We start from the raw sequence: 26,554 nt of genomic DNA, 5'->3' as shown, positions 1-26,554 counted from the left end.
CGAGAGAACGGATTTACTGTGCTGTGGCTGAAAGAGTGACACTGTTCAGATTACACACACAGGTCACAAAACAAAAAGGGATGGCTATCATAAATATTCATGTGCAAAACAAATTAAAATAATGATTTTTATCCTTTGGGTGGCACCAGATAGACAGGAGTTCAGAGGGATGTGTTTGGGGTTTTTTTTTTCACAGCTCTCAATATCTACTCACATGGACTGCATGGTGCCCTGGATAAGCTGCATCCAGGTGTTGCGCTCCTCTTTGGAGCTGCAGTAGACCTCCACCATCTCGGGCTTCTCGATGCCTGCTGTGATCAGGAACAGGCCCTTCTCCTCGTTCGCCACCTCTCGGAGGATCAGCTTCTGCAGCGAGATCACTGTGGAGCGCTGGTCCTAGAACACAGAGAGAGAGCGTGAGAGAGAGAGCGAGAGAGTGAGAAAGCGAGGCACAGAGGCATGAACAGGGAGTAACTTCATAGTACAGGCTATTTGCTTAGGTTTGCACTCAGTACTGATGTTTATGTGAGTGTGGGTGCAGGAATATACCAGCCATATTTTGATTCAGATTTATCATGCAGCAGGAAAACAACTGAAAACACAAACTCAACTCGCATGTTGTAGCTTTACTTGGAGAATAAATAGAATTCAATTCTTGTGTCTTAGTGTGAACCTTGGATCTTTCAAGCTCAACATTTTCCAAATCCTGGCTGATATGTTATATTTGTGAAGCCTGAAGAATAAAAACAAACACACCTAAAATTAATAAACTTTTAAAGAGGGACCTACCAATGAAGCAAAGACGAATTTCTGATCCTTTTCTTGAAGGAAAACGAAGACATCAGAAAGGAGTAACGCCTGGACATCTGAGAGAGAGAGAGAGAGAGAGAGAGAGAGACAAATATACAGCACCTGCATTTAAATACAAGACTAGTTATCCACAGTGTCCCAAACTCCCTGCACAGCCAGCCCAGGCCCCTCTCTTACCCTTAAGTCTTCCAGCTGCGTTCTTGAGCTGCAGAGGCCCGTCATGCAGCAGCTTCCTGCGCTTCAGGTCCTCCCGGGCGAACATCTGGCCGCTCTTCATCCTCATGATGGACTTGCTGTCACAGCGGCTGTAGATCTCGTTGAGCTTCCTCTTCTTCTCGTACTCATTCACCTTGCTGTCCACGGCAGAGATCACCTCCTTCACCAGCGCCAGGGCCTGCGTCAGGGCTCTGTGGTCCTCCTCGCTCTCTGCACCGGCACAGGGAGAGAACGGAGGGGTGGGTCAGCACAGTTACTGTGACACAACTAGAGTGAACCATCGAGGATGTCTGTGCGGGTCAGCCAGGAGAAGGAATGAAGCTGGATCCACTTTCAATGTACTGTGCACATTAAACAAGGCCTTGAGTTTTAGGGTCTTCTTACCTTTGGTGTGCTGTAGTATCCTCTGCAGTAGGACGGGGTACTTGGTTATTCGCTGTGTCACTAGTAATATACATTCAGGAATGCCTAGCCGTCTGACTATTGTGCTGCTCATTTTTTTCTGAAAGGCAAAAAAAAAAGTATATGTAAATTACTATAAAACGATTTGTCAATAATGTGAAGTGAAACCCCAAAAAAACACATTGAAATAAACCAATCCAGAAATGAATAAAAGCAAAAGAGCTACCCTGATGAATGCCTGGAAGCGCTTTTCTTTGGCATGCAGCTCCTTGTAATAGTTCACAGCCTCGTTATGCCGGCCACAGAATTTGCCGTAAACTTTCTTCATGCGCTCAGCACTGGAGCCCGAGAACTGCAGAACAAACACACACATACAAAGTGATTTTAGAAAATGTTTGGCAATGCTTGTTTGAATATTCAAATTTCTGTCTCCGCACTACAGAGCTGCAAAATGGCTCAAGGCTAATCAGGTTGAACCAGATACTCCATTCTTACTTATAATGTGCAACATACTGTCTGGGTTGACTGGAAAGCGGACTGGTTGTTTCTCTAGTATGCTCTGCCTGCACTGCAGCCTCACCTGGCTGCTCTGCCTGCACTGCAGCCTCACCTGGCTGCTCTGCCTGCACTGCAGCCTCACCTGGCTGCTCTGCCTGCACTGCAGCCTCACCTGGCTGCTCTGCCTGCACTGCAGCCTCACCTGGCTGCTCTGCCTGCACTGCAGCCTCACCTGGCTGACGAGGATGTCTCCAATCCTCCGGATGACGAAGCCCCCTTCCCTGCCCTCGGCCCCCAGCTCCTGTTGAGACTCTTTCTTCCTCTCCAGAAGGCTGCTGAAGAGCTGTGTGTGTAAGTCCAGGAGGTCGTCGAGCACAGGGAATATCCGCTCCACGGTCTGTGCTTCCATCTGCAGCTCCTTCAACAGCCCCTTGCTGTACACATCAGCCATGATCTTCAGAGTGCGCACGTGGTGCATCTCCGTCTGCATCAGCTCTGCAGGAGGGGAGGAGAGCAACAGCACCTTGAATCATTCCTGCATTTACATCATGAGATATGTGAGCAGACAGCACCTTGAATCAATCCTGCATTTATATATCACAAGATCTGTGAGCAGACAGCACCTTGAATCAATCCTGCATTTATATATCACAAGATCTGTGAGCAGAAAGCACCCTGAATCAATCCTGCATTTATATCACAGATCCAAGAATGGCTCCCATTCCTATCTAGCCTATTAATTTGATGTAGAAAGTGGTTTGTCTTTGGTTTACTCCAAAAGGAGATGGACCATGGCACAAGGGAAATAAAATGAATCTCAAATAACCATCAGAGTCACAGCTTAGAAAATGAAGCTGGCGCCCGAGTGAACTGTCCGCATAGTTAAAAAATAAGCCCTAATAATAAGAACACTAAATAAAAGGACCCAGGCACTTCTTCACTCCCTCATTGTAGAAACACGAAGCCAGTACCATAGATGACGTCCTGCCGTTTGATCATGTCCTTCTTGAGCTGCTTCGCCAGCTTCTTGTCCACAGTCAGGCTCCAGGAGTCAGCCTCCAGCTCCCGGACATCCGCCTCAAACTCCCCCATCAGCTGACTGTCCATCATCTCTGTTCCTGCAGCACACACGACAGCTTGACCGTCACCAGTTACCCCCCGAATGGCAATTCAGGACTTGCCAACACGCTTTCATTACGTATTGCAATAAAATGTAAAGATTTATTGAATTTATATTGAAAATGTAAATTAGTTTACTGAACGGCACCAACTTTTATTTAAAAAAAAAAAAACACATGCACGCACGCACTCACGCACTCACACACACAACACTGCCATATTGGAGACAGGCGATTATTTGAGACCCGGCAATTATTTGAAGTTTTACGGTATATAAATGTATTGCCTTAATTACACCACTGAGCTGCAGTTCCTAAAAGCAATGTTAAGAATAGGAAGAGTAACTGTGGTGCTCAGTGTTATTGTGAAGCAGCAGGCTGTTCCTCCATTCTTCTCATTAAACTCAACAGTAGGAGCCTCTCTGCTGTACAATCCTCCAAACATTGGAAGCAGGTGAAGCAGTACATGAACCCTCTCCTTACCCTCGTCAGTCAGAGACTCTGTCGACTCATTGACCTTGTTGGGTTTGTGCAGCGAGTCAGTGGACTGAGACAGGTACCTCAACCCTCTCAGCGGGACCTCATCAAACATGGGGCTGAACAGAAGAGATTGAGAAACATGCAATTAGAAAACTGCACGGACCTCAGCTTCAACAAGAAGGCATGATCACATTCGAAGTGCCACAAAAAGTCTGAACAGGGTGAATAAGACCATCGGTAGACAGTTCAGAACAGCATTATGGGACGTCTTCATAACCGCACATGCTGGTGGCTCCCCCTTGTGGGGACACTAGTTTGATTCCCATGCAGTTCAGATGCCAGACTAACATTCTCTTTGCAGTCACCCTTAGAATCTATTCACTTCCCCATCTCCCTGCAAGGCTTATTTGGAAATAAGAATGCTTGGTCACAGTTCCACCTCATTTTCACTTCCCCAGAGTAGCAAAGGACAGAAGAGTCATTTCTGCCTCTTCTATCCACCCCCACCCCCATCCCCTTCCCCATCCCCATCCACCCACACGGCAATGTTGCTGATGGAGATGCTCTTGGCGAGGTTGCTGGTGTTGAAGGCAACGATTCCCGTGTGTCTCCTGCTGAAGGACAAGGAGGTGGAGTTGTCATCGTGCATCAGGACAGCCGAGCGAGGGCGCTCTTTGGGGAGGGTGGCTGGACAACACAATATGAAAAAACAGTCAATGAGTGAAGCCAAAAGCAGGGTTTCTGAAGTGGAGAAAATATTATTATTATTATTATTTATTTCTTAGCAGACGCCCTTATCCAGGGCGACTTACAATTGTTACAAGATATCACATTATACATTATTTCACATTATACAGATATCACATTATTTTACATACAATTACCCATTTATACAGTTGGGTTTTTACTTGAGCAATCTAGGTAAAGTACCTTGCTCAAGGGTACAACAGCAGTGTTCCCACTGGGGATTGAACCCACAACCCTCCCGTCAAGAGTCCAGAGCCCTAACCACTACTCCACACTGCTGCCCATGATTATGTATTGAATTGAATCTGATTTCCCTTTAACTGGAGATAAAAGAGAAAGCAGGGAGGGGAGGGAGGTAATATACTGAACAGCACAATCCAATGATGTCAAAGAAGAGCATTTGAAATACTTACACCTAGTCCTCATTGTGACTGGCTGGAAGGAGATGCTGTCAGGTACTGCAAACTGATGTTTTTGTTGCTGTGAAATCGAAAAAGAAATTACATGTTAAACTTGAAAATGAAATGTTCCCACAATCCCATCCCAGCAATAACCACATAACTCTATTTAATATTACACTGAGTGACACTGTTTCAGGAACAAGAAACAAAAGAAGCAGTTGACAAAACTCTGGTGTGCTCTGCTTGCTTCACCCCTCCCCCTCCCCCTCCCCCTCCCTTCAAGAACATCCAAACAAAAACAAAGACGCATCATGAGAGCAGCAGCATGCTGTAAAACACATCCAATGAACTTCACACAGGCTCAAATGATTCCTGCGCTCCACTAATTAAAAGGTCTTACCTTCATTTTGACCTTGGCACAGGCAGGAAGGCTGTCTCTGCACCCCTTGTGAACGCATGCACTGCAACCTGAAGAGGAGAGGACAAAGCAGAGACACAGTGTGAATAAACACGCAGCACAGCCCTGCCTGAACATACAGAGCAAATAAACAGGAAGCACCAAGACTGAAAATGGGGACGAGAAGAACAGTAACTGCAGGGTTCACATCAGTTCACTTTCCCTGTGCACTCCGAGGAGGAGCACTTCACCTGGAGAGACAGTACAACTGGGAAGGAAAAACCAAGATTCCAATTTCAAATGAAAAGACAAAAAAGGCAAAGGATATGCCAAACCACCCCAGAGCAGGACTCAACTACCCCTAATTAGCAGCTATAGAAATACAAGGTCAAGTAGAAAAAAAGTGCCTTCGTCGGTACATTGCACAGTGCAAACCTGGTAAGAGAAAAGAGCAAGGCTGCAGTCATTCAGTCTTAACTGTGACACATGCATTCAAAACCATCCACTTATTTTCTTACATTTGTTTAACCAGCAAAACCTCAGTAAGATCAATATCCCCAAAACACAGTTCCAGGAGACAGCAAATCACATGATCAACACTCTTTTTAAGCCTATTTATATATCAGACAGCCTGCTGGCCGTAAAGGTCGAAAATGAACATTTACTCCAATGAGCTGCACGGACAGTCCCCCCTGTTGAGCTGGGACAGCAGTGTGAGCCATTGCACCCAACATGGGGGTGCTTTGCATAAATATGGTGTTGAAACAAAACTGGGTGGAGTTACAGCAGCAATCCAAACAGCCGTTTCCTTCTATCAGATCCCTATTCCATTAGCTTTAGTGTTACCCATCATCCTCCATCCTCATCCTCCCCCTCAATGGTACTGAGCAGCACTTTCGCTGATCTGAACTCAATACCTCAAACATTAAGAATGAAGCACTAAACTGCATCAACAGATTGGTAGGTAATAAACAAACTGAAACAAAGCAATGCAAATGGCCCACTTGATCAAATGTAACGACTGAAACCTCCACAAGTGATATAGTGTTGCAAAGCACAACAAAGTGTCATTAACCTGGCCCACCCACAATTTCCGCAACAAGCCGTTAAAACTATGCTGCTGTTTTGGTTTCAATATAGTAACTTCATAGAGTTGCTATTGTATTTGATACAGTCTATTACCCATTCTGCATCTTGCTGTTTATTTATTTATTTCTTAGCAGACGCCCTTATCCAGGGCGACTTACAGTCGTAAACAAAAATACATTTCAAGAATCACAGTACAAGTAATAATACAATTAAGAGCAAGATAAATACAATGACTTTGGTTCTAGCAAGTACACTTCTCAAACCAATGCCTTCAGTCTCATAGTCTTACTCACCTTTTGGAGGCTCTCCTGTACGATTAACCTTCGACCAAAACAAAATCACTCAGCCTCACTTACTGTATCCAGAATATCTCTGAACAGACACGCCCAGTTAAAGCGACTGAGCCCTTGTGCACTGCACTCTGCAGCACACAGCTACATTTCCATAGGGCTGCGAGGGTCTGGAGCAGCAGAAACGCCTTTCAAAACCAGTACATGCATGTCTCTTTTCTTTTCTGTCCTGTTTGTATTACCCAAAGAAACAACCACCTAAGCAAACCGAGACAACGTGGATCGTGTAGGTTACTCTTAAAATGCGCAAACATGTTTTAACTTGCTTTACTGCAAACTGGCGCATACCTTTAAACAAGGAGCTATTCTCTAACTCAGCATACATACACAGACGGTGAGCTACCTTACCACACACACGCACGCACGCACACGCACGCGCACGCACGCTCAGCTCTGACCCTGCACACAGCAAGGATTTCCACTGCCTCCACACTCTCACTTCCCGTCCTCATCCTCTACCCTTTTGGGGGGGGGGGGGGGGGAATGGGTTTTCCCCAAATGCTTGGCTGCACTCCTAACTAAACAATTTCCTCCTTCTCCGCATTACAAGGATACAGGCAGCCAGTCCTGTACTGCAGAAAGCACGGAGGGAACGGCGTGACTTTCAAACCGTTCCTTCAGAGCGCTGGGATTCCAGGGAGCAGTGCGGCTTAGTGAGCAGACAGCAGTCACACTCCCTGTACACTGTCAGCTGCACCGAGTGTGGGGGCTTTGTTCTGGGGCACCTACCGGCGCTCACATCCATACAGCATACATGAGGATTCAAGTTTTCAACTTTCTGTAGTTGAAAAGGGCTATTCTAGGCGGGGTCCCAACCCTAAATTACAGTGCCAGTACTCCACACCACCCTTCCCTTCACCTCTCAAACAAGTGTGTGTTTTTTTTCTGCTGGAATCCGTCCACATGCTTTTATTTGGAAAGTAAAGCCACAGCGAACAGCACCTCATTTCTATTCCTCTCGCACTCGCCTCCTTTGTACTCCAGCCCAGTTTCCAAAATAGACCTGTGCATTATATATAGAGCTACCCCTCCAAATATAGCCTGGCCTAGCTGCATACATCTTTATATTCAATGAAGCCCTTTTCATTTTTCCTCCCTCATTTACCTTGTGGGCAAAACGAGAAAGCAGATCCACATTGAGGTGGGTGGCGAGGTCATCGACATTGTAGAGCCACTTTGGAAACTCCTCCAAAACAGAAGAAAAATATAAAAAAAAAAAACAAGCTCCCAGATCAGAGTGCATTAGCTTGAGTGACAACACAGGAGACTGCAGCTCCGGAGGCTTCGCAGAGAACAGCATGTCACAATGAACCTGGACCTGTCTGCTATCAAGGGCTTTGAAGGGCACATGAAACAGAACTCCCACCCTCCGAGACTGCAAAGACCCTGTGCTGAATAATCTGTGTGCATCATCACAATACACACGTAACTGAATATAGCAAAATGGACTGATGCATTTGGGAGCAGTCCTCTCTTCACTCTTCAGCAGAATGTTTGTGCAAATCCTAACAGTTAAACTGAAGAATGCAGTTCATTTTGGTTGAGTCATGTATCTGATAATAAGCCCCTTTCTTATACAAAGGGGGGCTGCAGTATTTAAGAAAGGGGCGTGGGTCTATGTCACTGCTTTTCCACTCGCAGTACACTGCGTGCGTCAGAGAGACGAGAAGAGAAATCTGATTGTGTGGCCAGTGGAAAAGTGGGCCCCTTTCACTGTGTCTACTGAAGAAGACTGAAGGAAAATTAAATAACTAGAAAAACAAAGAGTGGAGTGGTTTGGTGGACACAGGGTGATGCAACAGGTTATTTAAAACAGCTCAGCTGGGCGGGTGTTTAAACACTGAATACTGTACAAAATAGGGACTCTCCACACTCACTCTGAGCAGACACGAACCAGGCTGGGACTCTCCACACTCACTCTGAGCAGACACGAGCCAGACTGGGACTCTCCACACTCACTCTGAGCAGACACGAGCCAGGCTGGGACTCTCCACACTCACTCTGAGCAGACACGAGCCAGGCTGGGACTCTCCACACTCACTCTGAGCAGACACGAGCCAGGCTGGGACTCTCCACACTCACTCTGAGCAGACACGAGCCAGGCTGGGACTCTCCACACTCACTCTGAGCAGACACAAGCCAGGCTGGGACTCTCCACACTCACTCTGAGCAGACACGAGCCAGGCTGGGACTCTCCACACTCACTCTGAGCAGACACGAGCCAGGCTGGGACTCTCCACACTCACTCTGAGCAGACACGAGCCAGACAAGGACAGGTCTATAGCCAGTCTGGCATCACAATGCTTTCTAATTTAAAAAGGTAGCAATTACATGACTTAGTTTCTGCCTATCCTCCAGGCACTCCCTCACAAAGTGTAAAAACAGACAGCATCCTGGGCGTTCTTTGCAAAATCAATGTTTAAAATGTTTCACGGCTCCTCCTCCAGCACCTTTCAGTACTATCCACAACAACTGCGAGGTAGTAATCTAATCAGCTACAGCAGAGCAGACCCTCATCTGTAAGTGCCATTGCAAAATCAGCTCCTTGCAAATTTGCACACTCTGTTTTTTCTCCAGTACCTTCATAGGTGATTGTAACAGGGCGAGCAGCCCTGTACGTTGTTTTGTTTGTTTTATTTTAGAACGGGGTCCCCCTCCGCCCGTTATTTTTGTAGTATTATTATTTTTATCGCGTTGTAATTTGTGACGGCATACTGCCGTGTTATTGTTTTGTTTACTTTTTAAAACGTGTTCTGGCAGAGGCGAGATTGGTGCTCGTCCTCTGCCAGGAATAATTAAACTCGTGCAGAAGGTGGCCATCTCCCGAATTAATTAAGTGATTAATTTTGTTACTAATCGGGAGATGGTCACCTGAATATAAAAAGCTCTCCATGTTCCGGGGGGTGTTGGAAGGAGAGAGTGAACAAGAACGGAGAGAGAGAAACTTTATTTAAAAAACAATACAGGAACAGTGACGGCGACTGCCCAGCCTGACCTGAGTTTTGTTATTACTTGTGTGCGAGATTTGTTTTTGTCAACCCTTTTATTTTGCTCTGTGTTATTTAAAAATAAAAAGACGAGTCTCTTACTTTAACTGCAGTCCCTGGTGTCAGTATTTTGTTCCTGCTTCTGCCCGACGTCAGACCACTCGTCTACCCTGTCACAGTGATCTTAAACACTTAGCATTTGACCTGTGTCTGTAAGTAGGCAACTGTGCACCTGTTGATCTTTGCAACATTGCTGCCCCTCCCACAGGAGCCTGCGACAGGAAGCTCAGGGGTGGGTGTGACACATCCTGTTGTGATGACACCCCTGTGTATCTCTACTCCAGAACAGAGCACCGGTGCAGACCCGAGGCACGTCTTCACTGTCAGCTGGCACAGCTGCTCCTAACCCAACGTGCACACCAGTGGTACAATGCGATGGACTTCTGAAACCACCATTCACTGTGATGCAAACCTGAGGCAATGATCTGTCACCATGTTCAGCTGAAGTTGTGAAACCGATCCTGTATAAAAACATACCCTTCTGCTCAATGCATCCCCCATTATCAGCACGCAGCTCTGAATCAGCAATTTACCTGTGTTCTGTTCATTTCTCCTGTGTCTTGGTAGGGGTGGTGTTGCATTACCTCGGCTTATTATTTTTTTAATTATTTTAAATTGCTACACTGTTGGGAAGCCAGCCTAACTCTCGCGTAGGAATGCATGCTGCAGTACTCACTGGCGCACAGGTAGGCTTCCTTGGCGTTCACTGCTTTACTGCACTGGTAGCACTGGGCAGAGGGGCCAGAGGCTGCAATGCTGAACATGTGTCCATTCAGGGCTTTCTTGTCTTTGTCTTTCTCTTTGCAGTCCTTCTCTTTCGTCTTCTCTTTATCCTTTTCCTGTTCCACAAAAGAATTAAAAAAACAATTAGAAAAATAAAACACAAACAGTTGCAAGGCTCTTCTTCAACGTGTATGCTGGACTGTCATCCTATTGTCACATCCCAAGTCAAGTGAATCCTCTATTATTTTTCATTGTACAGCCATGCCCAAAAGTTTAGCATCACCTATATGAACATAATTTAACATTATGTAAATCAAAGAAACTACTAAATGATATCCCAAAAGTCTACCGGAAGTCATAATAGTAGTACAGTATTTCATGTTGGATTTCAAAATGTCACATTTTTCAATTTGTCAGCTTTTCGCTAAGTATATGGAAAGCTACAAAGACGTATGCAATTCAATATGTTAACATAACAATATTCACCGGGTTTCAAATCAACTTTATGAAGCAAAATGAGTTAATTCCACAGGGCGATGCAAAGCTTTTGGCTGTAGCTGTATAGTTTATTTAGTATGGCACAGACCAACTATGCAGCTGTGTGCAAAGAAAGAGCCTGAACTGGCTTCACTTCTCCTCTAAACAGGAAACTGAAGGCCTGCCAGGGTAGGGGATCCAGGCTCGTTAAACAGAACTACTCAAAAGAAAAGAGCCTTTTGAAAAACACAAGGACTTCAGCAACACACAAGACACACACACACACACACACACACACTGACAAGACACACACAGAAAGAAGACACACACAGACAAAAACACAAACAAACAGACAGAAGAGACACACACACACACACACACACAAGACACACATGCACACACACAGAAAGAAGACACAGACAAGACACACACAAACAAAAACACAAAACAGACAAACACACAGACAAAAACACACACACACAGACACAGAGACAGACACCCCACCTCCACAGTGCGGACTCCCATCAGCTTCACTGTCCGGGACTGCACACTGTAAAACTTCTCCCACAACATAACTGGCAAGGCTGCTGGTGTGAAGCCAGACCTCTACCTGCTGCAGCTACACAATGAAATACGAGTTCCCATGACGGTCGAAACCAGCAGAGGAAGTTAGGGACGAGATATAGGGGTTGCTGTGTTTGCTTCTCTCTCTCTCTCCCCCCTTTCTCAATCGTTCACAGTTGGTCTTAAAGACACAGTGTGCCCAAGTGAGGCTTTTACTATTTTGTGTTTCTTTCCTAATTTTAAAAAGTACTACACAAAACAAGCCAAAAGAAAACGTACCAGCAACGTGTTGATTTATAACCACTAGCACAACCCACACCCAGAGCCCTATAACCACAAGCACACAGACTATATATTCTCTAATACCTAGAAACGCTGGCCCTTTAAGCAAACAGCCACAGGAAGCCAAGTGCACAGCAAGACAGATCATCCTGTTGCACTTCCCCTCAGATCAGCTCTGTGTTTGCACTCTATCTACCATGTGGGCTCTGCGCAGATAACGTCTTTATACGGCAAGCAATGTCCTCAACTTCCATTTACACAAAGTGTGTGCAACTTCTTGTGAAGTACAGTGAAGCTGAGGAGCGTGTACTGGAAAGCAGTGCATATTTGTAAGCACTCAGCGACACGGCGGCTAACGGCAGCTCCGCTGCAAGGCCCAGTCTGGCTGCAGCTCCTCACACTCACCCTGCTCTTCTTGCTGTTGTACATCTTGCTCTTGAGGAAGCTCAAGGTGCGACTGACTTTCGTTCCACTCTTACTATCCAAGTCTTTTCTCAAGGGGCTGGGTGGGAGGTCCTCTTCACAGATGCTTCAAATGGAAAAACAAGAAAGAAATCAAAGGACCTTTCTAAGCAGTTAACATAAAAGCCCCCAATATACATCTATACTGTGTGGGGCTCTACACTACACAAACCCCACCTGTGATCCTCACTGCACAGCGCTGGACACAGCTGGTTCCTGTGGAGGGTCTTACCTGTGTGCGAAGGAGCTGGAGGTGCTGCTGGAGCCTCTCGAACCTGGAGGAGGAGGAGGAGGAGGAGGAGGAGAGCAGTGTTAGTCGACCCTCAGGAACACAGAACAGCACTAAAGGCAGGGACACATGGAGCATTCTATACAGAACAATGGGAATCTGGGATTCGAGGCAGGGACACATGGAGCATTCTATACAGAACAATGGGAATCCGGGATTAGAGGCAGGGACACATGGAGCATTCTATACAGAACAATGGGAATCTGGGATTCGAGGCAGGGACGCATGCAAAGGTCTTATTAGGGGGACACATCTTCATTCGAACCAGGAAGAGCCAAGTCATTTCTGCTCTATGGGAACAGAAAACCTACATTGCCAGCGAGTCAGTGTGAAAATGGCATTGTGGTTTCACCCCCATGTGACTAACCAAGCAGGGTATTCCTGTGCCCCACATCACTCGGGTGCGTCTTTGTCACACTCACACAACCTTCTTACGGGAAGAGTATTGCATTCTCACATTTAACAGCAAACTGCAGTGTGCAGCGTGGAAGTGACTGAGGAACTGCTTTGAAAAGCCCCACCTTCTCTTCATACTTGACAGAAAGACGAACCTGGTACAGCTTATTGAACATTTTCAGGGTATTAACAGATTAGCATATCACATGTGTTTACTGAATGCTGTTGTGAGTGCTTATCATTCCTAGATCTGTATACACGACAGCTCTGTGGTGTTGAAGGAATCACAATGTAGCCTGCAGGGACACGGGCTCGTGGAACTCGACTTTATAATTTTCACAGTAACCAAGTAAAAACAAAACAGCAGCAACCAGAGGCACAGCTGGTGCTGCTGTGGATGTGTGCTCTACAGAGCACAAGCAATCCCCTTCAAATGAACCCTGCATTCACTCAGGGGCTGGGCCAGACACAATGCATGGATATATGTGCTCTAAAGCACAGCTACAGAGCACAAGCAATCCCCTTCAAATGAACCCTGCATTCACTCAGGGGCTGGGCCAGACACAATGCATGGATATTCCAGATGTAGGACTGGAATTCTCGTTATACTTCTATCCTTTTTAAAGAGATTATTCAACAGCACTCAGTGCTGCCTGAACTTCCCAACAGCCTCTCGATAAGCGAGGGTTGACAGGTAAGGGTCAGAGCCCTGGTCTGCCTGGTCAATGCTGCTCTTCTCCACTATACCACTCACTCCACTCAGTCTTTCAGGAGTACTAGAGAACCTCTATGAGCATTGAAAGAGTCAGCTCTCTCTGAGAGCAACTAGAGAACCTCTATGAGCATTGAGAGTCAGCTCTCTCGGAGAGCAACTAGAGAACCTCTATGAACATTGAGAGTCAGCTCTCTGAGTAGAAAGTGTCAAATCACTACTCTTATTGAAAGGATTAAATAATAATAATAATAATAATAATAATAATAATAAGACAGGTTTCTTGCACCATTTACCACAGTGGTAAATGTATTTCAGTTGATAAATGTATTTTAGTTCTTATCATTAAATTGCCAAGAACAAAACAACTAAAACAAAAAAAGCAACTTAGATCTCTTAACCACCAACAACCTGAGCTCTGTTCAGCTGCTAACCACTGCAGCTGTGAGTCTCTCTATTGTAGCGAGAACCAGACAGACAGAACAAACACAGGCTTCTTTAAGCAAGCAAAGTGACCAAGTGTGTGAGTGTGTGACAGAGATAGTGCCAGTTTGCAATAGTGCTGCAAGTTCCCCAGAACACAATGGCAATCAAGCTAAAATCCATCTCTTAAACAACTTCACTGATGACAAGCTGTCACGGCATACATGCTGAGAGAGTGAAGCTCAGTCTCACTGCTGCACTGAGGCACAGGAACAGGAAGCTGCTGGGGAAGGCTCATTCCTTGGCTTGCAGACAGGGGTGACCATGTAAAGCAATGTACTGAAAGCAGCAAAAACAAACACTCCTCCAAGCACCATCGCTGTCATTAAAGCAACAGGATCCATTTGTGACTGGACACCCCACGTTATGCATTCATTAAGTACAGGGTACATATGAGGAACAGGGTCTACAAACAAGCTTAGTGTTCTGAGAAAGTGTGCACACTTGTTCTAACCACAAGACGTGTTTAAATAAATCACCAAGAAACTGTTCATTTCATACGAGGAGTCTGTGTGGTGTGAATCTGCGCACTACAGCAGGCCACTGTGAACTGGCTAAAATCATGCAGTCTGGCTTCTTGAGAACAAAACACATCTTCAATTTATACAAAGAAAATAAACTGAAAATGAAGAAAAGTCAGTTAATAGTGCGAAAGGAATAAACATTTAAGAAAATCCCAGTTGTCAAAATATCAAAAAGTCCTGTTTTTTGGCCTTATTTAAATTGCCCACTGCAATGAAATCCATCGCATGTTACAGTACAGCATTAACCCAAAACACTATTAGTGGAGACATGACATGACATGACATGCACACACACTGGCATTTGAATTAGTGCTTTAGGAATGTTTATTTCATTCAAGGGTGAATTTGGATTGGTCAAATAACAGAAGCACATTACATCAAGCAGGGTTTTTATACGTGTGTGTGTGTGTGTGTGTGTGTGTGCGCACACATGCTAGTCTGTGCGTTTGTGGGTCACTCTGTGTGTGTGTGTGTGTGTGTGTGTGCGCGCGCACGTGTTAGTCTGTGCGTCACTGTGCGTTAGTCTGTGCGTTTGTGGGTCACTGTGTGTGTGTGTGTGCATGTGTTAGTCTGTGCGTCACTGTGTGTTAGTCTGTGCGTTTGTGGGTCACTGTGTGTGCGCACGTGTTAGTCTGTGCGTCACTGTGTGTTAGTCTGTGCGTTTGTGGGTCACTGTGTGTGTGTGTGTGTGCATGTGTTAGTCTGTGCGTCACTGTGTGTTAGTCTGTGCGTTTGTGGGTCACTGTGTGTGCGCACGTGTTAGTCTGTGCGTCACTGTGTGTTAGTCTGTGCGTTTGTGGGTCACTGTGTGTGCGCACGTGTTAGTCTGTGCGTCACTGTGTGTTAGTCTGTGCGTTTGTGGGTCACTGTGTGTATGTGTGTGTGCGTGTGTGTCTGTGCGTCACTGTGTGTTAGTCTGTGCGTTTGTGGGTCACTGTGTGTGTGTGTCTGTGCACACGTGTTAGTCTGTGCGTCACTGTGTGTGTGTTAGTCTGTGCGTTTGTGGGTCACTGTGTGTGTGTGCACACGCGCATGCGTGTGTGTTTACTTACTGCCTGGCTCCTCCTCATCACTGGATGAAGAGCCAATTGAAAAGACAGTTTTAGATTTGGGGAGGAGCGGAGAGATGTTGAAGGAGAAGGAGATTCGTCTCTTTGGTCGAGTCCGTCCCTGGGCTGGGGTTTCCGGTAAAGAGCACAAAGAAATCAGAGCATGGACTCGTTAAAACAGGACAAGGACACGGTGCTAGCAATCCACACCTCGCTGCATGTGCAAAGACCCCACTACAGTGAACTAGACTGACTGACTTAACCCTTTAACACTAGAAATGTGGAGTAACTCCAACGAGCTGCTAAGAAGAATTTGTGCGCCCTGCTCCACAGACCCCGCTCCATCACACCTCGTGTGTGTGGAGTTGTGTTGCCTCTACGAGGTCATCGACTTCAGTGCGAGAGCAGGTTCAGGTAAGCTGCCCTAAAGTAATGTTCTTGTCATCATGAGATTGCTTTACAACAGCATGCAAGCCGGGGGAACAAACACAACAGCTTCATGAAATAAAAGTAAAGCTGACACTGGCCAGGCACAGCAACGTGTGCATTGAGGTTTGCAGCAGGTACTTGTGAAAGTCTCCATTTCAAACCCTAAAGGGTTCATTATGGGCAGACTCCCATTTTACAGCACTGTTTCAGGGCCTCTGTTTAAAGCCAGCATGTCTTCTCACAGACTACTGTATCTTTAAACTGGTTTAAAAGAAAATGATTGGAACGTGGAACTCCGTCCATCAGAGAAAACAAAAAAAAGAAAGTCTGTAGACCCTACGTGGCACAAGCACAAAACACAAACACCTCCCATTAGAAGATCAAAAGTAATACAGACAGTGGACAGGGGAAATAAACAACCACCAACTTCTGCAGCTTCAGAAACAAGCACACAGCTAACCAGCTAATTCCCTAACCTTCTGCAAGACTTGTGCTACTGCCTGCTACCTAACAGCCCAGGCTGCTAACCCTGCAGAGCCCCTCTCCCGATCCCTGTGTGTGCACCAGTGGTGGTGAAGGGCTTGTTAACCCTGCAGAGCCCCTCTCCCGATCCCTGTGTGTACCAGCGGTGGTGAAGGACTTGTTAACCCTGCAGAGCCCCTCTCCCAATCCCTGTGTGTACCAGCGGTGATGAAGGACTTGTTAACCCTGCAGAGCCCCTCTCCCAATCCCTGTGTGTGCACCAGCGGTGGTGAAGGACTTGTTAACCCTGCAGAGCCCCTCTCCCAATCCCTGTGTGTGTACCAGCGGTGGTGAAGGACTTGCTAACCCTGCAGAGCCCCTCTCCCGATCCCTGTGTGTGTGGGGATACTCACTGTCCAGTCCAGACTGGTTGATGGTCAGCAGAGACACAGATTTGGTGAGAGGGTGAGAAGCAGAGTAACTGCACACCAGTGGAGGACGGCGATCGGATTTCTAGTGAAAGCAAATAAATACAGACATTAGTAAATATACCTAGCAGTCTTAATCTTTAGTCTAGATTTTCCCTGTCATTAATTATGATAGTGCATTGTAATGATAATGACCTGGCTGTCGAAGCTGCTGCTGTCCCCCAGGTCAGACTCTTGTTCCTCCTCAGTCAGAGACACCAGGGAGCCCCTCTCCTCGCTCTCCACTAGGGGGGCACTGCGGGGGACCCTTCCCAGCATTGGGGAGCTCTTCCCCGGCTCACTGTCTGCCGCCAGACCCTCCAGACTGTAACTGAACCCAAACCAACACCAGCAACGATTAAGAACGTGGGAAACACAAGCAGAGAGAAGAGGTGCAGCAATGCAGCAGACACATCAGCGCAGGCTTGGGGCAAAGCCCTGGATGCTATCACTGCTGTCTAGTCTAACTAGACATCTATCTACTACACTGGCTTTACCACTTACAGATCAAGATTACAGTATGGGGACTTGCATGAAAGTTTCCTTTAAGATGGTGAATACTGAAAACGCTTTCCAATGTTGTCTAAAAGCATGGAAAAGGCGGGTTTAAAACATCGGTCAGCTGCACTGGGCTTCGTGCAGAAACACTGAAATGTATTTGAACATCTTTTCTACTACTGTGGAAAGCTTGCAGCACAGAGTGACAACTTAAGGGTCTTCACATTGGGAATCCACAAAAGAAAACAAATGGTTATTACATTATAAACACGCACACACTGACACACACACACACACACGCACGCACATGCACGCACGCACACAAAGACAAAACCAAGACTTTGCACCCATGCACCAGCAATCCCGTGCCGGAGGGTCAGGCTTCTTATTCCACACAGAGCCGTCGAAACTCAGGGGACAAGTGTGAGAGCAAGGGGATGGAAGTGTGTGAGAGAGACAGAGGGGTGTGTGTGCGTGCGTGTCTCAGTGTGGAAGAGGCCATCTCAACAGCCTTAAAAACAGACAATTTCAACAAAAACAAAACAAACAAACAAACAACCAACAACCAGTGTGTGCTGGGACTGACGACAGAGCCAAAAGGCAAGCACAGCCCATCAGAAGCAGATGTGCACAGCCCATCAGAAGCAGCCGTGCACAGCCCATCAGAAGCAGATGTGCACAGCTGAGCCCGGGGCCGGAGCAGCAGCAGCAGCAAGAGACGAATGTGATGAAGTGTCTGAAAAGGACAGCAGTTACCCAGCAAAGCAGCTCTATAATTTCCATTTGACTGCAGGAAGCCAGCTGAAGAAATATTAAATAATAAACATTTATATGCAGGTCCTTTGAGGGACCACAGGCTTACTTTGTGTCTAAAAAAGGTCCCGATATTATTAAATTGTAACATTAATACTATTAAAAACTCACCTTGTGTCATCTTGAGTAACATAGATGTGTATATGGGTCATTTTAGAATTCCAAAAATGCTCACTTCATCTTGTTAAAACCCTGCACCCATCCCTCACCATGGAAACAAACTGTGTGCGATCTCCGTCTTTCTGTCACAGCAGAATGATTGCAGGAGCAACAAGACTTCCTTTTTACTGACTTCAAAACCTCAAGCTAGACCCAATCAGATAAGCAAGGCATTCTAACAGGTTTTCTGAAAGGCTGCGGTAGAGTTTGACTGAAAGCAAAACAAAACTCTGCACAAGCCTGGTAAATCACTGATGTATTTTGCAGTGTATAGCTAACAGCAGTAGGTAAATAGTTGCATCAGTAAATCTATTTTGCATAACCTATTATACGCACGGCACTTTCTTAAGGTTTCTTTTTAATTTTTTCTGCAGATGGGAAGGGACTGCAAGACAAAGGGGAAGCAGCACGGAGCAGAGGCATGCACATGCCAGCTCACACACACACAGGAGCATAACGGTGCAGCGCGGGTCTGGAATGAGCAGCACGGGAGCAGAGGCATGCACATGCCAGCTCACACACACGGGAGCATCACGGTGCAGCGCGGGTCTGGAATGAGCAGCACGGGAGCAGAGGCATGCACATGCCAGCTCACACACACACACACAGGAGCATAACGGTGCAGTGCGGGTCTGGAATGAGCAGCACGGGAGCAGAGGCATGCACATGCCAGCTCACACACACGGGAGCATCATGGTGCAGCGCGGGTCTGGAATGAGCAGCACAGGAGCAGAGGCATGCACATGCCAGCTCACACACAGCGCGGGTCTCAACCCATGTAGGGGGCAGTGCTTTATTTCTATTACACCCTACCTTCTGTGACTAATGTCATCGGAGACAGGAATGAACGGGGCGTCGGAGGGACACCAGCTCATACTGGCAGGAGAGAGAGAGAGAGAGAGAGGAGCGAGGGAGGGAGGGTTAGCAGAAGGAGGGTCCATGGGTTGTCATGAATACAGAGACCATGGTTCTCATTCTAGGGGAGGTTTAGGCTACTTCATGTACCCTAGGTTTTGAAACCAGAAGCACATCCTGTATGGGGACGGACATGAAGACATAACTGTCAATAACGCATCATAAAATCACTTCTAACTGGTTTCCATCCTCTCTCAAATACTGCAGTAAAAAAAGCACTTTGCTATTTATTTATTTATTTATTTATTTGTGTATTCATTTCTCTATGCGTCCTATAGGGTTTCTTTGTGCGTCCTTATGCACTTCCAATAGGCCAAACTGCCATTCTTGATACTGTGGGTGTTAGAATCTGACTATTTATGCGTGCTTTGCCTTTCCTGTACTTCACACATGACAGCACCTGACCAACCACGAGGCTCCCAAGAAAGTAATTCTCACTGAAAAGCAACCCCTCCCCCTACTAAGAAATGTTTGCTTTCAGGAGTTGAATATTATTTTGGTAGAAATGGAAACATCTTGGTAATACCTTCTCCTATGAATTGGTGACTTCTTTACAACATCGCCCCCAACTCGCACGCTGAAAATGAATGATGGAGAATGATCAGAGGTTATGCTTAAAGATGCAGTGCACTGTAGCCATTAGCAATGTACCCCCACAATGCACAACACGGCGATGCCAGACTCACGAACCCCACAATGCACAACACAGCGATGCCAGACTCACGAACCCCACAATGCACAACACAGCGACGCCAGACTCACGAACCCCACAATGCACAACACAGCGACGCCAGACTCATGAACCCCACAAGACAGCGACGCCAGCCTCACGAACCCCACAATGCACAAGACAGCGATGCCAGACTCACGAACCCCACAATGCACAACACAGCAATGCCAGACTCACGAACCCCACAATGCACAACATAGCGACGCCAGACTCACGAACCCCACAATGCACAACACAGCAATGCCAGACTCACGAACCCCACAATGCACAACACAGCGACGCCAGACTCATGAACCCCACAAGACAGCGACGCCAGCCTCACGAACCCCACAATGCACAAGACAGCGATGCCAGACTCACGAACCCCACAATGCACAACACAGCAATGCCAGACTCACGAACCCCACAATGCACAAGACAGCGACGCCAGACTCATGAACCCCACAAGACAGCGACGCCAGCCTCACGAACCCCACAATGCACAAGACAGCGATGCCAGACTCATGAACCCCACAATGCACAAGACAGCGACGCCAGACTCATGAACCCCACAATGCACAAGACAGCGACGCCAGACTCACGAACCCCACAATGCACAACACAGTGATGCCAGCCTCACGAACCCCACAATGCACAAGACAGCGACGCCAGACTCACGAACCCCACAATGCACAAGACAGCGACGCCAGCCTCACGAACCCCACAAAGCACAAGACAGCGACGCCAGCCTCACGAACCCCACAATGCACAAGACAGCGACGCCAGACTCACGAACCCCACAATGCACAAGACAGCGACGCCAGACTCACGAACCCCACAATGCACAAGACAGCGACGCCAGACTCACGAACCCCACAATGCACAAGACAGCGACGCCAGCCTCACGAACCCCACAAAGCACAAGACAGCGACGCCAGCCTCACGAACCCCACAATGCACAAGACAGCGACGCCAGCCTCACGAACCCCACAATGCACAAGACAGCGACGCCAGCCTCACGAACCCCACAATGCACAAGACAGCGACGCCAGACTCACGAACCCCACAATGCACAACACAGTGATGCCAGCGGCAAGTCTCCACCAGTGTGGATTAGTTTGCCGATACCAGTCTGTTGTATCCTGAATTACTAAGGGTTTTAAATCTAGAAATTCATCTTTTAACCCTGTCCTGAATTACTTGATTTAAATCGACTGTCTATCATGGACATGCATGTTTTTTAATGTACTGCATCTTCATATTGTTACTTTGTTAAATCAGTTGGAATTTGCTGTTAAATCCGAACAGCCTAAATCTGACTGCAGTCATTAATCTGTAATAACCTGCAGCTTTCACAACGGCACACAGTCATGAAGTTCAAGTGAAGAATGATTGATCATGATATTAGCAGAGTAATAAAAGAAAACGTTATGTTCCCTCTTGAACAGAGAATGACGAGAGCATGAGAAATGCGAGGCGTTGATCGGACCTGTCTCCACCGACCGCGTGGGTGGATTCACATCCTTCTCTAAAAGAGTTCCCTGCCCAACGGGAACCAACAGCTGTTTACAGCAGAGACAAAACAAGCTGCTTCCTAGAACTGAATAAAGTTAAAGGACCAACTTGTCTTGGTGCGAGGTGCTGTGCAGAAACAGAAGCAATCGACTACTACAGAGAAAAGAGTGAAGAGAGCCTTCAAAATCAGTGGTGATCAGCACAGCGCGATTCACACGGAAATGGATTCAGCTGGACAGTTTATATATGTATTATATATATATATATATATATATATATATATATATATATATATATATATATATATATATATATATATATATATATATTACACACACACACACACACACACACACACGCGCACGCACGCAGAGTCGATTCAGATCGAGGATGCTTGTTCTTCTAGAATTGTCATTGTCCAGTGTAGAGTAAGTGTAACTGGTTGTAATGTAACGTTGCCTGCATGTGATGCAGAGTGTGTTGCAGCAGGATCAGTAATGTATCATTAATTAGGATGAGCTACAGAGACTGGAACAACAGTGTTTGCACTCCTGGCTCCTTTCCCAGCCGCTGTGCTGTTCCCACACTCATGTTCTTTTCCCTCAACACGAGGGACTTCCATTTCTGAACCTTCCCTGCTTCCTCAGCTGCTGTATTAAGCCACACACTCCCCCAACCAAGGCTCCTGGGAATTGTAGTTTCAGCCAGTGGGGTAAATGTAGGGTAAAGCAGAGAGGAAGCGGGTTCCCCAGGCTGAAAGGCAGTGCAAGGGGGCTGCTTTTCTGTACCCACACGTACCTGCGCTGGTTCATCTCGCTCTCAGCCCCTGCGTTCTTGCCGGGGCCCCAGCTGTGCCGGCGGAATGGAGAGAGCGAGCGGATGGAGGTGCGGAGGACGGAGGAGCGCACAGGCACTTCGGTGAGCCGGTCCTCCTCCTCCTCCTCGCTCTCGCACCTGCGTTCCGGGGTGGAGGTGGGCGGGCCTGGGGGCAGGGGCTCATCGGTCGAGGAGCAGGACAGGGACACCTCACTGGTGCTGTCTCCCGTCAGAATCTCACCCCCCTGCTGGAAGAGGAGTACAGCATGAGAGGGGATCACACACACACACACACACACACACACACACACACACACACACACACACACACACACACACACACACACACACAGCTCAGGAAGACAAAATAATAATAAACAAAAACCCAGTGAAATCTGGGCTGTGAAACTAGACCTTGTTCAACACACAAAATACACAGCTTTGAAGTTCAATGAATTCTGGTTTGTCCAGTCGCCAGTGGCATTGAAGGGCTAGCAAGACACTGCACTGGAACTCACCCAATTAAAAGCACAGTAATTCAAGTACTTTTAGTTGGTTTGTTAAAATATTGCAGCAGCTCTCAGCTTTTCCCCTCCAAACTCTGCAGCTATTACTAAATCTTAATCTAACAAAAACATGCTGAAGTAATCTGCACTACCCAAGGATGTTATGTAACACACAGAATGCATGCATTGTGAAATTTTAGAAGGGAACAAGACTACAGCCATTCATTAAAGTGCATTAGCTTGCCCCAGGCAGTTTCAAATGGATACAGTGGCTTCAAGATAATAATCATGCCAAATTTTACAAGGACTAGTGTATGGAAAGACCACATCCAGAGCACATGACTCGGTATGAGATCATATGAAAGACAGAACATTTCACAGCAAACTGCAGCCACTGGATTAACACTGGAAAGCAATGCCCATGTTGCAAATCAACACATCCACAGTGTTCCAATGTCCAGTCAAAGTGTTAAAGCAATGCTTCTCCAGGGTCCTTTATTGCTCAACAGTGTGGAGTGTGAGGCTGCAGTGTATGCAGGGTGTCTTTTGCATTTGTTTTTTTGGTCATCTGCTTAAAAAGGTCAGGAAAAGCTGAGATCATGAGGTAGTATTAAACTTTACAGATACACAACACATCATAAAAGGCAGAAGCAGGTTATGGAGACAGAAAACCAGGGATTAGATTCATATGGAAAATCCTATTCTGTTTATACCACTTCTAGTTGACCTCTGCAGTGCACAGATGTGTTCTTCCCGACTCAAACAAAGTGCTTTTAACATAACTCCAGGTTGAGTAAAGTACGAATTTCCTATACATAGGCCTTATACCATGTGCGTCATTTTGTGACGCGCCTATAGGGTTAGGATTAAACCTGGCCACAAGCTAGAAACAGGGGCATTTGCTTCATCTGACAGGATGTGGCGGAGTGCAGCAGCCAGTGCAGCTCAGGGGAAGCAGTGTGGTCTACACTTCTAACAAGCCTGATTCTGTGTCTGTCAGCAGCTTGCAGGATGTGAGCTCACTGTTGGTTTGGTTGAGAACATTACAGTTAATAAGTAGCGAGCGAAAATGGAAACACGATGATGTCATAGCACATGGTTCTTAACTCTTCCCTCGCCTGGTACCCGTTGAGATCAGTGCCTCATTTCTAAAAGGGCAGCACCAAGCCATTCTGTAGCAGGACTCTCCCTGCCTGATAGACACATGCGTGATTCGGTGTTGAGCTGAGACAGGAACACACCTCCGTCTCTGCGTGTGAGTGGAATTCTACCCCGGGAGTCCTGACAGTGTAGCTGCAGTATCTGGAGCTCACAGGACACGCACACACAAAGGGGTTTGCTCTGGGATGAAAGCCCTGTATTCACGTGTTCCAGGAAAGACTCCTGTTAAAGAGGACACTGTCACACAGCTTGCCCAGGGCCCCACCAGGAAACACTATTGTGACGGCCTGAATTTATATCGCATGAGCTCAACGATGGAGAGACACATTTCTGATCCAACAAGCAGGTCAGTAAAACCTCGCCTCGTGCGAATTCCTCACTGCCTTGTTTCTTCCGCTACCCGCGTGAGGACCAAGCAAGGAAACTGTGACAGATCAAGGCCCTGCCCAGCAGTGAAGACCCTACATGCTCCGGAGCTTACCTTGCTCAAGACAGGGTCGTCCCCGGCATCTGTGCCATCAAACACGTCCACATCGCTGCCCAGATCCCTGCGGACTGGAGATGCCCCGGGGGACACTGTACTGTCCACAGACAGCTGGTCCTGGGAGGACTGGCAGCATTCTGGAAAACATAACAGACCAGGAAATCAAATTAGACACACAGCCCAACCAATACAATCAGTAGAGTCTCAATCAACATAACCCCTGGGTTTGAGCAGGAGGGTACAGTCAAATGCTGCTTAGTAAAACTCATGGGTTTTTACTGCATGTGTTCTTTCTTTTTTCAAAGAATGGAAGCTATTTATTTTCTCCTCAAGTATGTTATTTTCCGCCTCCAAACGCAGTACAGCAGCAGCATTATTCATTCTGGCACCAAAACATCTGGAGAAAAGCAGCAACAGACAACTGCACGCAATCCCTCAATCAACAGCCTCACAGGATCAAATCTGGAATCAAAACCTACAAACATGCCTAAAACACATGCAGAAAATATCAGTGCCCCTCCAAACTGAACTATCCCACGCAGACTCATCAGTCTAGAAAGTGAACGGCCGTGCAGATACCACCACGCCTGTTACCAACGTGCCAATTGCACACAGGTTTGTTCAAGCAGTGCTTTAATTAGCAGGACACCTTGAGAATGAAGGAGAAACACAGGCCCTCAGTCAGGCACTGCTGAGTAACGCCCAGGCTGCAAAACTCACAGGACCGTGAGAGGTTGAACACCTATCCCAGAGTGCACAGCAACAACATCTTCACAGCAATGCTGTAAACAGCAGCTTCAGAACACAGCACTTCACAAGAGGCAGCTGGCTTAAAGCAAAATAACTCATTCTCATTCTCAGCACATTTCAAGCAATGAGAGGCACAATAACACATTCTCAGGACATTTCAAGCAATGAGAGTGGCTGCTTCTGGCACTTGTTTGTTTGGGTTTAGTTTTTAAGGAGAGGGGGGGTATTTTTTACAGATATGGTTACAATAAAAAAGCCACCCCTTTACTCAGACGACACACATGATAATCTCCCTCGCTCCCCATCACATCTTAACATCTTATTTTTGCATTAATTACAACTAAAAGGATTGCATTAGAGTACAGAGAACAAGACATATCTGTAGGAGATGCCTTTCAAATGCAGCAAGTAAAGCACCAGACTTTCATGCTTACAGGACATGAAGAAAGACCAGGTGATAATACAGAAGAATATAAAAAAACACTGAGCAGCAGCAGCTTGGTTTACAACTCATTGAAAACACCCAAAGAACAGCTCTTCATCAGGCCATGGCAAGGTGAAGTGCAGTGATTCCTCCAGTAGAAGGGGCTCCAGCTTCGCAATCTCCACTCTCCCGATTGAGGACCCCCTAACCAGGGGCTTCCCAGACTCCATTAATAAACCCGCTGCATTATCTGCTTCTGCTTTGTCAAGGCCACTTCCGCGTGCTCGGGACGGAGCTGCTCCGGCTGTCCTGCCTTACAAAAGTATCTTTGTTTTGCTCTCTCTCTTTCCCCAGCTTGCAAACAGGAAACAGTCAGTAAATGAACTTGCTTTATTGTGCTGCATAAAGGAGCTCAAAGGCAGTTCTCTCTAGGGCGGGAGTATCTTGCTGTATGGAGGGTCTTGTTAAAGTCAGAAGGGCCCATGGACCCACTAGTGTGAGCGTTTGGCAAGGCAGAGAAGTCTTAACTGGAATGTCTCTTTCTGATACCATGTTTCCATGAACCACATAACCCGGGTATGTGCTCGAGTTGCCCCCCCCCCCACACCTCCGTTTCCATGTTTTTAAATTACTCCAGTTGGCTCCTAATTCAGATGGGAGCCCCAATTCTCTGGTCCGATTTCATTCCTGGGGCTGGCCTGAATTGTAAAGTCTAAATGCGGGCTGGGAGGAAATTACATCACTAAATGTCAATCAAAAATGTTTATTTCCCTTGTCCAGTGCTTCTCTAACCTTTTCTGCATACCAGCTTGCCAGAGGCATATGTACTGCATGAAATAAATGCGTAAGAATATCCAGATGGACTTATCTTTTAAATCATTGATAATTTGACTAATACCGTCTGCAGCGAATGCACGTCTTGACCTTGAA

At 46.7% G+C, this 26,554-nt stretch overlaps 1 protein-coding gene across 6 annotated transcripts in view; it reads right to left on the bottom strand.

Annotated features, from left to right (window-relative positions):
• Positions 1-26,554, bottom strand: part of LOC117428479 (A-kinase anchor protein 13-like) — a 76,027-nt gene that overhangs the window by 7,087 nt on the left and 42,386 nt on the right. For 3 of the 6 annotated variants that reach the window (XM_058995602.1, XM_058995605.1, XM_058995603.1), the window contains exons 10-30: positions 24,448-24,587; positions 22,282-22,547; positions 19,786-19,836; positions 19,158-19,220; positions 17,031-17,205; positions 16,821-16,920; positions 15,520-15,642; positions 12,296-12,338; positions 12,007-12,130; positions 10,232-10,394; positions 5,073-5,140; positions 4,685-4,751; positions 4,064-4,211; positions 3,528-3,640; positions 2,898-3,044; positions 2,159-2,421; positions 1,655-1,780; positions 1,411-1,528; positions 988-1,236; positions 790-866; positions 215-396 (exon numbers count right to left, since the gene is read on the bottom strand). In XM_058995602.1, the coding sequence (XP_058851585.1) occupies positions 215-396; positions 790-866; positions 988-1,236; positions 1,411-1,528; positions 1,655-1,780; positions 2,159-2,421; positions 2,898-3,044; positions 3,528-3,640; positions 4,064-4,211; positions 4,685-4,751; positions 5,073-5,140; positions 10,232-10,394; positions 12,007-12,130; positions 12,296-12,338; positions 15,520-15,642; positions 16,821-16,920; positions 17,031-17,205; positions 19,158-19,220; positions 19,786-19,836; positions 22,282-22,547; positions 24,448-24,587 (2,806 nt within the window). The remainder of the gene's footprint in view (positions 1-214; positions 397-789; positions 867-987; positions 1,237-1,410; positions 1,529-1,654; positions 1,781-2,158; positions 2,422-2,897; positions 3,045-3,527; positions 3,641-4,063; positions 4,212-4,684; positions 4,752-5,072; positions 5,141-10,231; positions 10,395-12,006; positions 12,131-12,295; positions 12,339-15,519; positions 15,643-16,820; positions 16,921-17,030; positions 17,206-19,157; positions 19,221-19,785; positions 19,837-22,281; positions 22,548-24,447; positions 24,588-26,554) is intronic. The other 3 variants (XM_058995604.1, XM_058995607.1, XM_058995606.1) reach the window with 3 other exon arrangements.

This window comes from Acipenser ruthenus, chromosome 21 (assembly GCF_902713425.1).
Source record: "Acipenser ruthenus chromosome 21, fAciRut3.2 maternal haplotype, whole genome shotgun sequence".
In the NCBI taxonomy this organism is placed as follows: domain Eukaryota; kingdom Metazoa; phylum Chordata; class Actinopteri; order Acipenseriformes; family Acipenseridae; genus Acipenser; species Acipenser ruthenus.
Note: the sequence above shows the minus strand (reverse complement) of the source record. Positions and strands in the feature narration are given on the sequence as shown.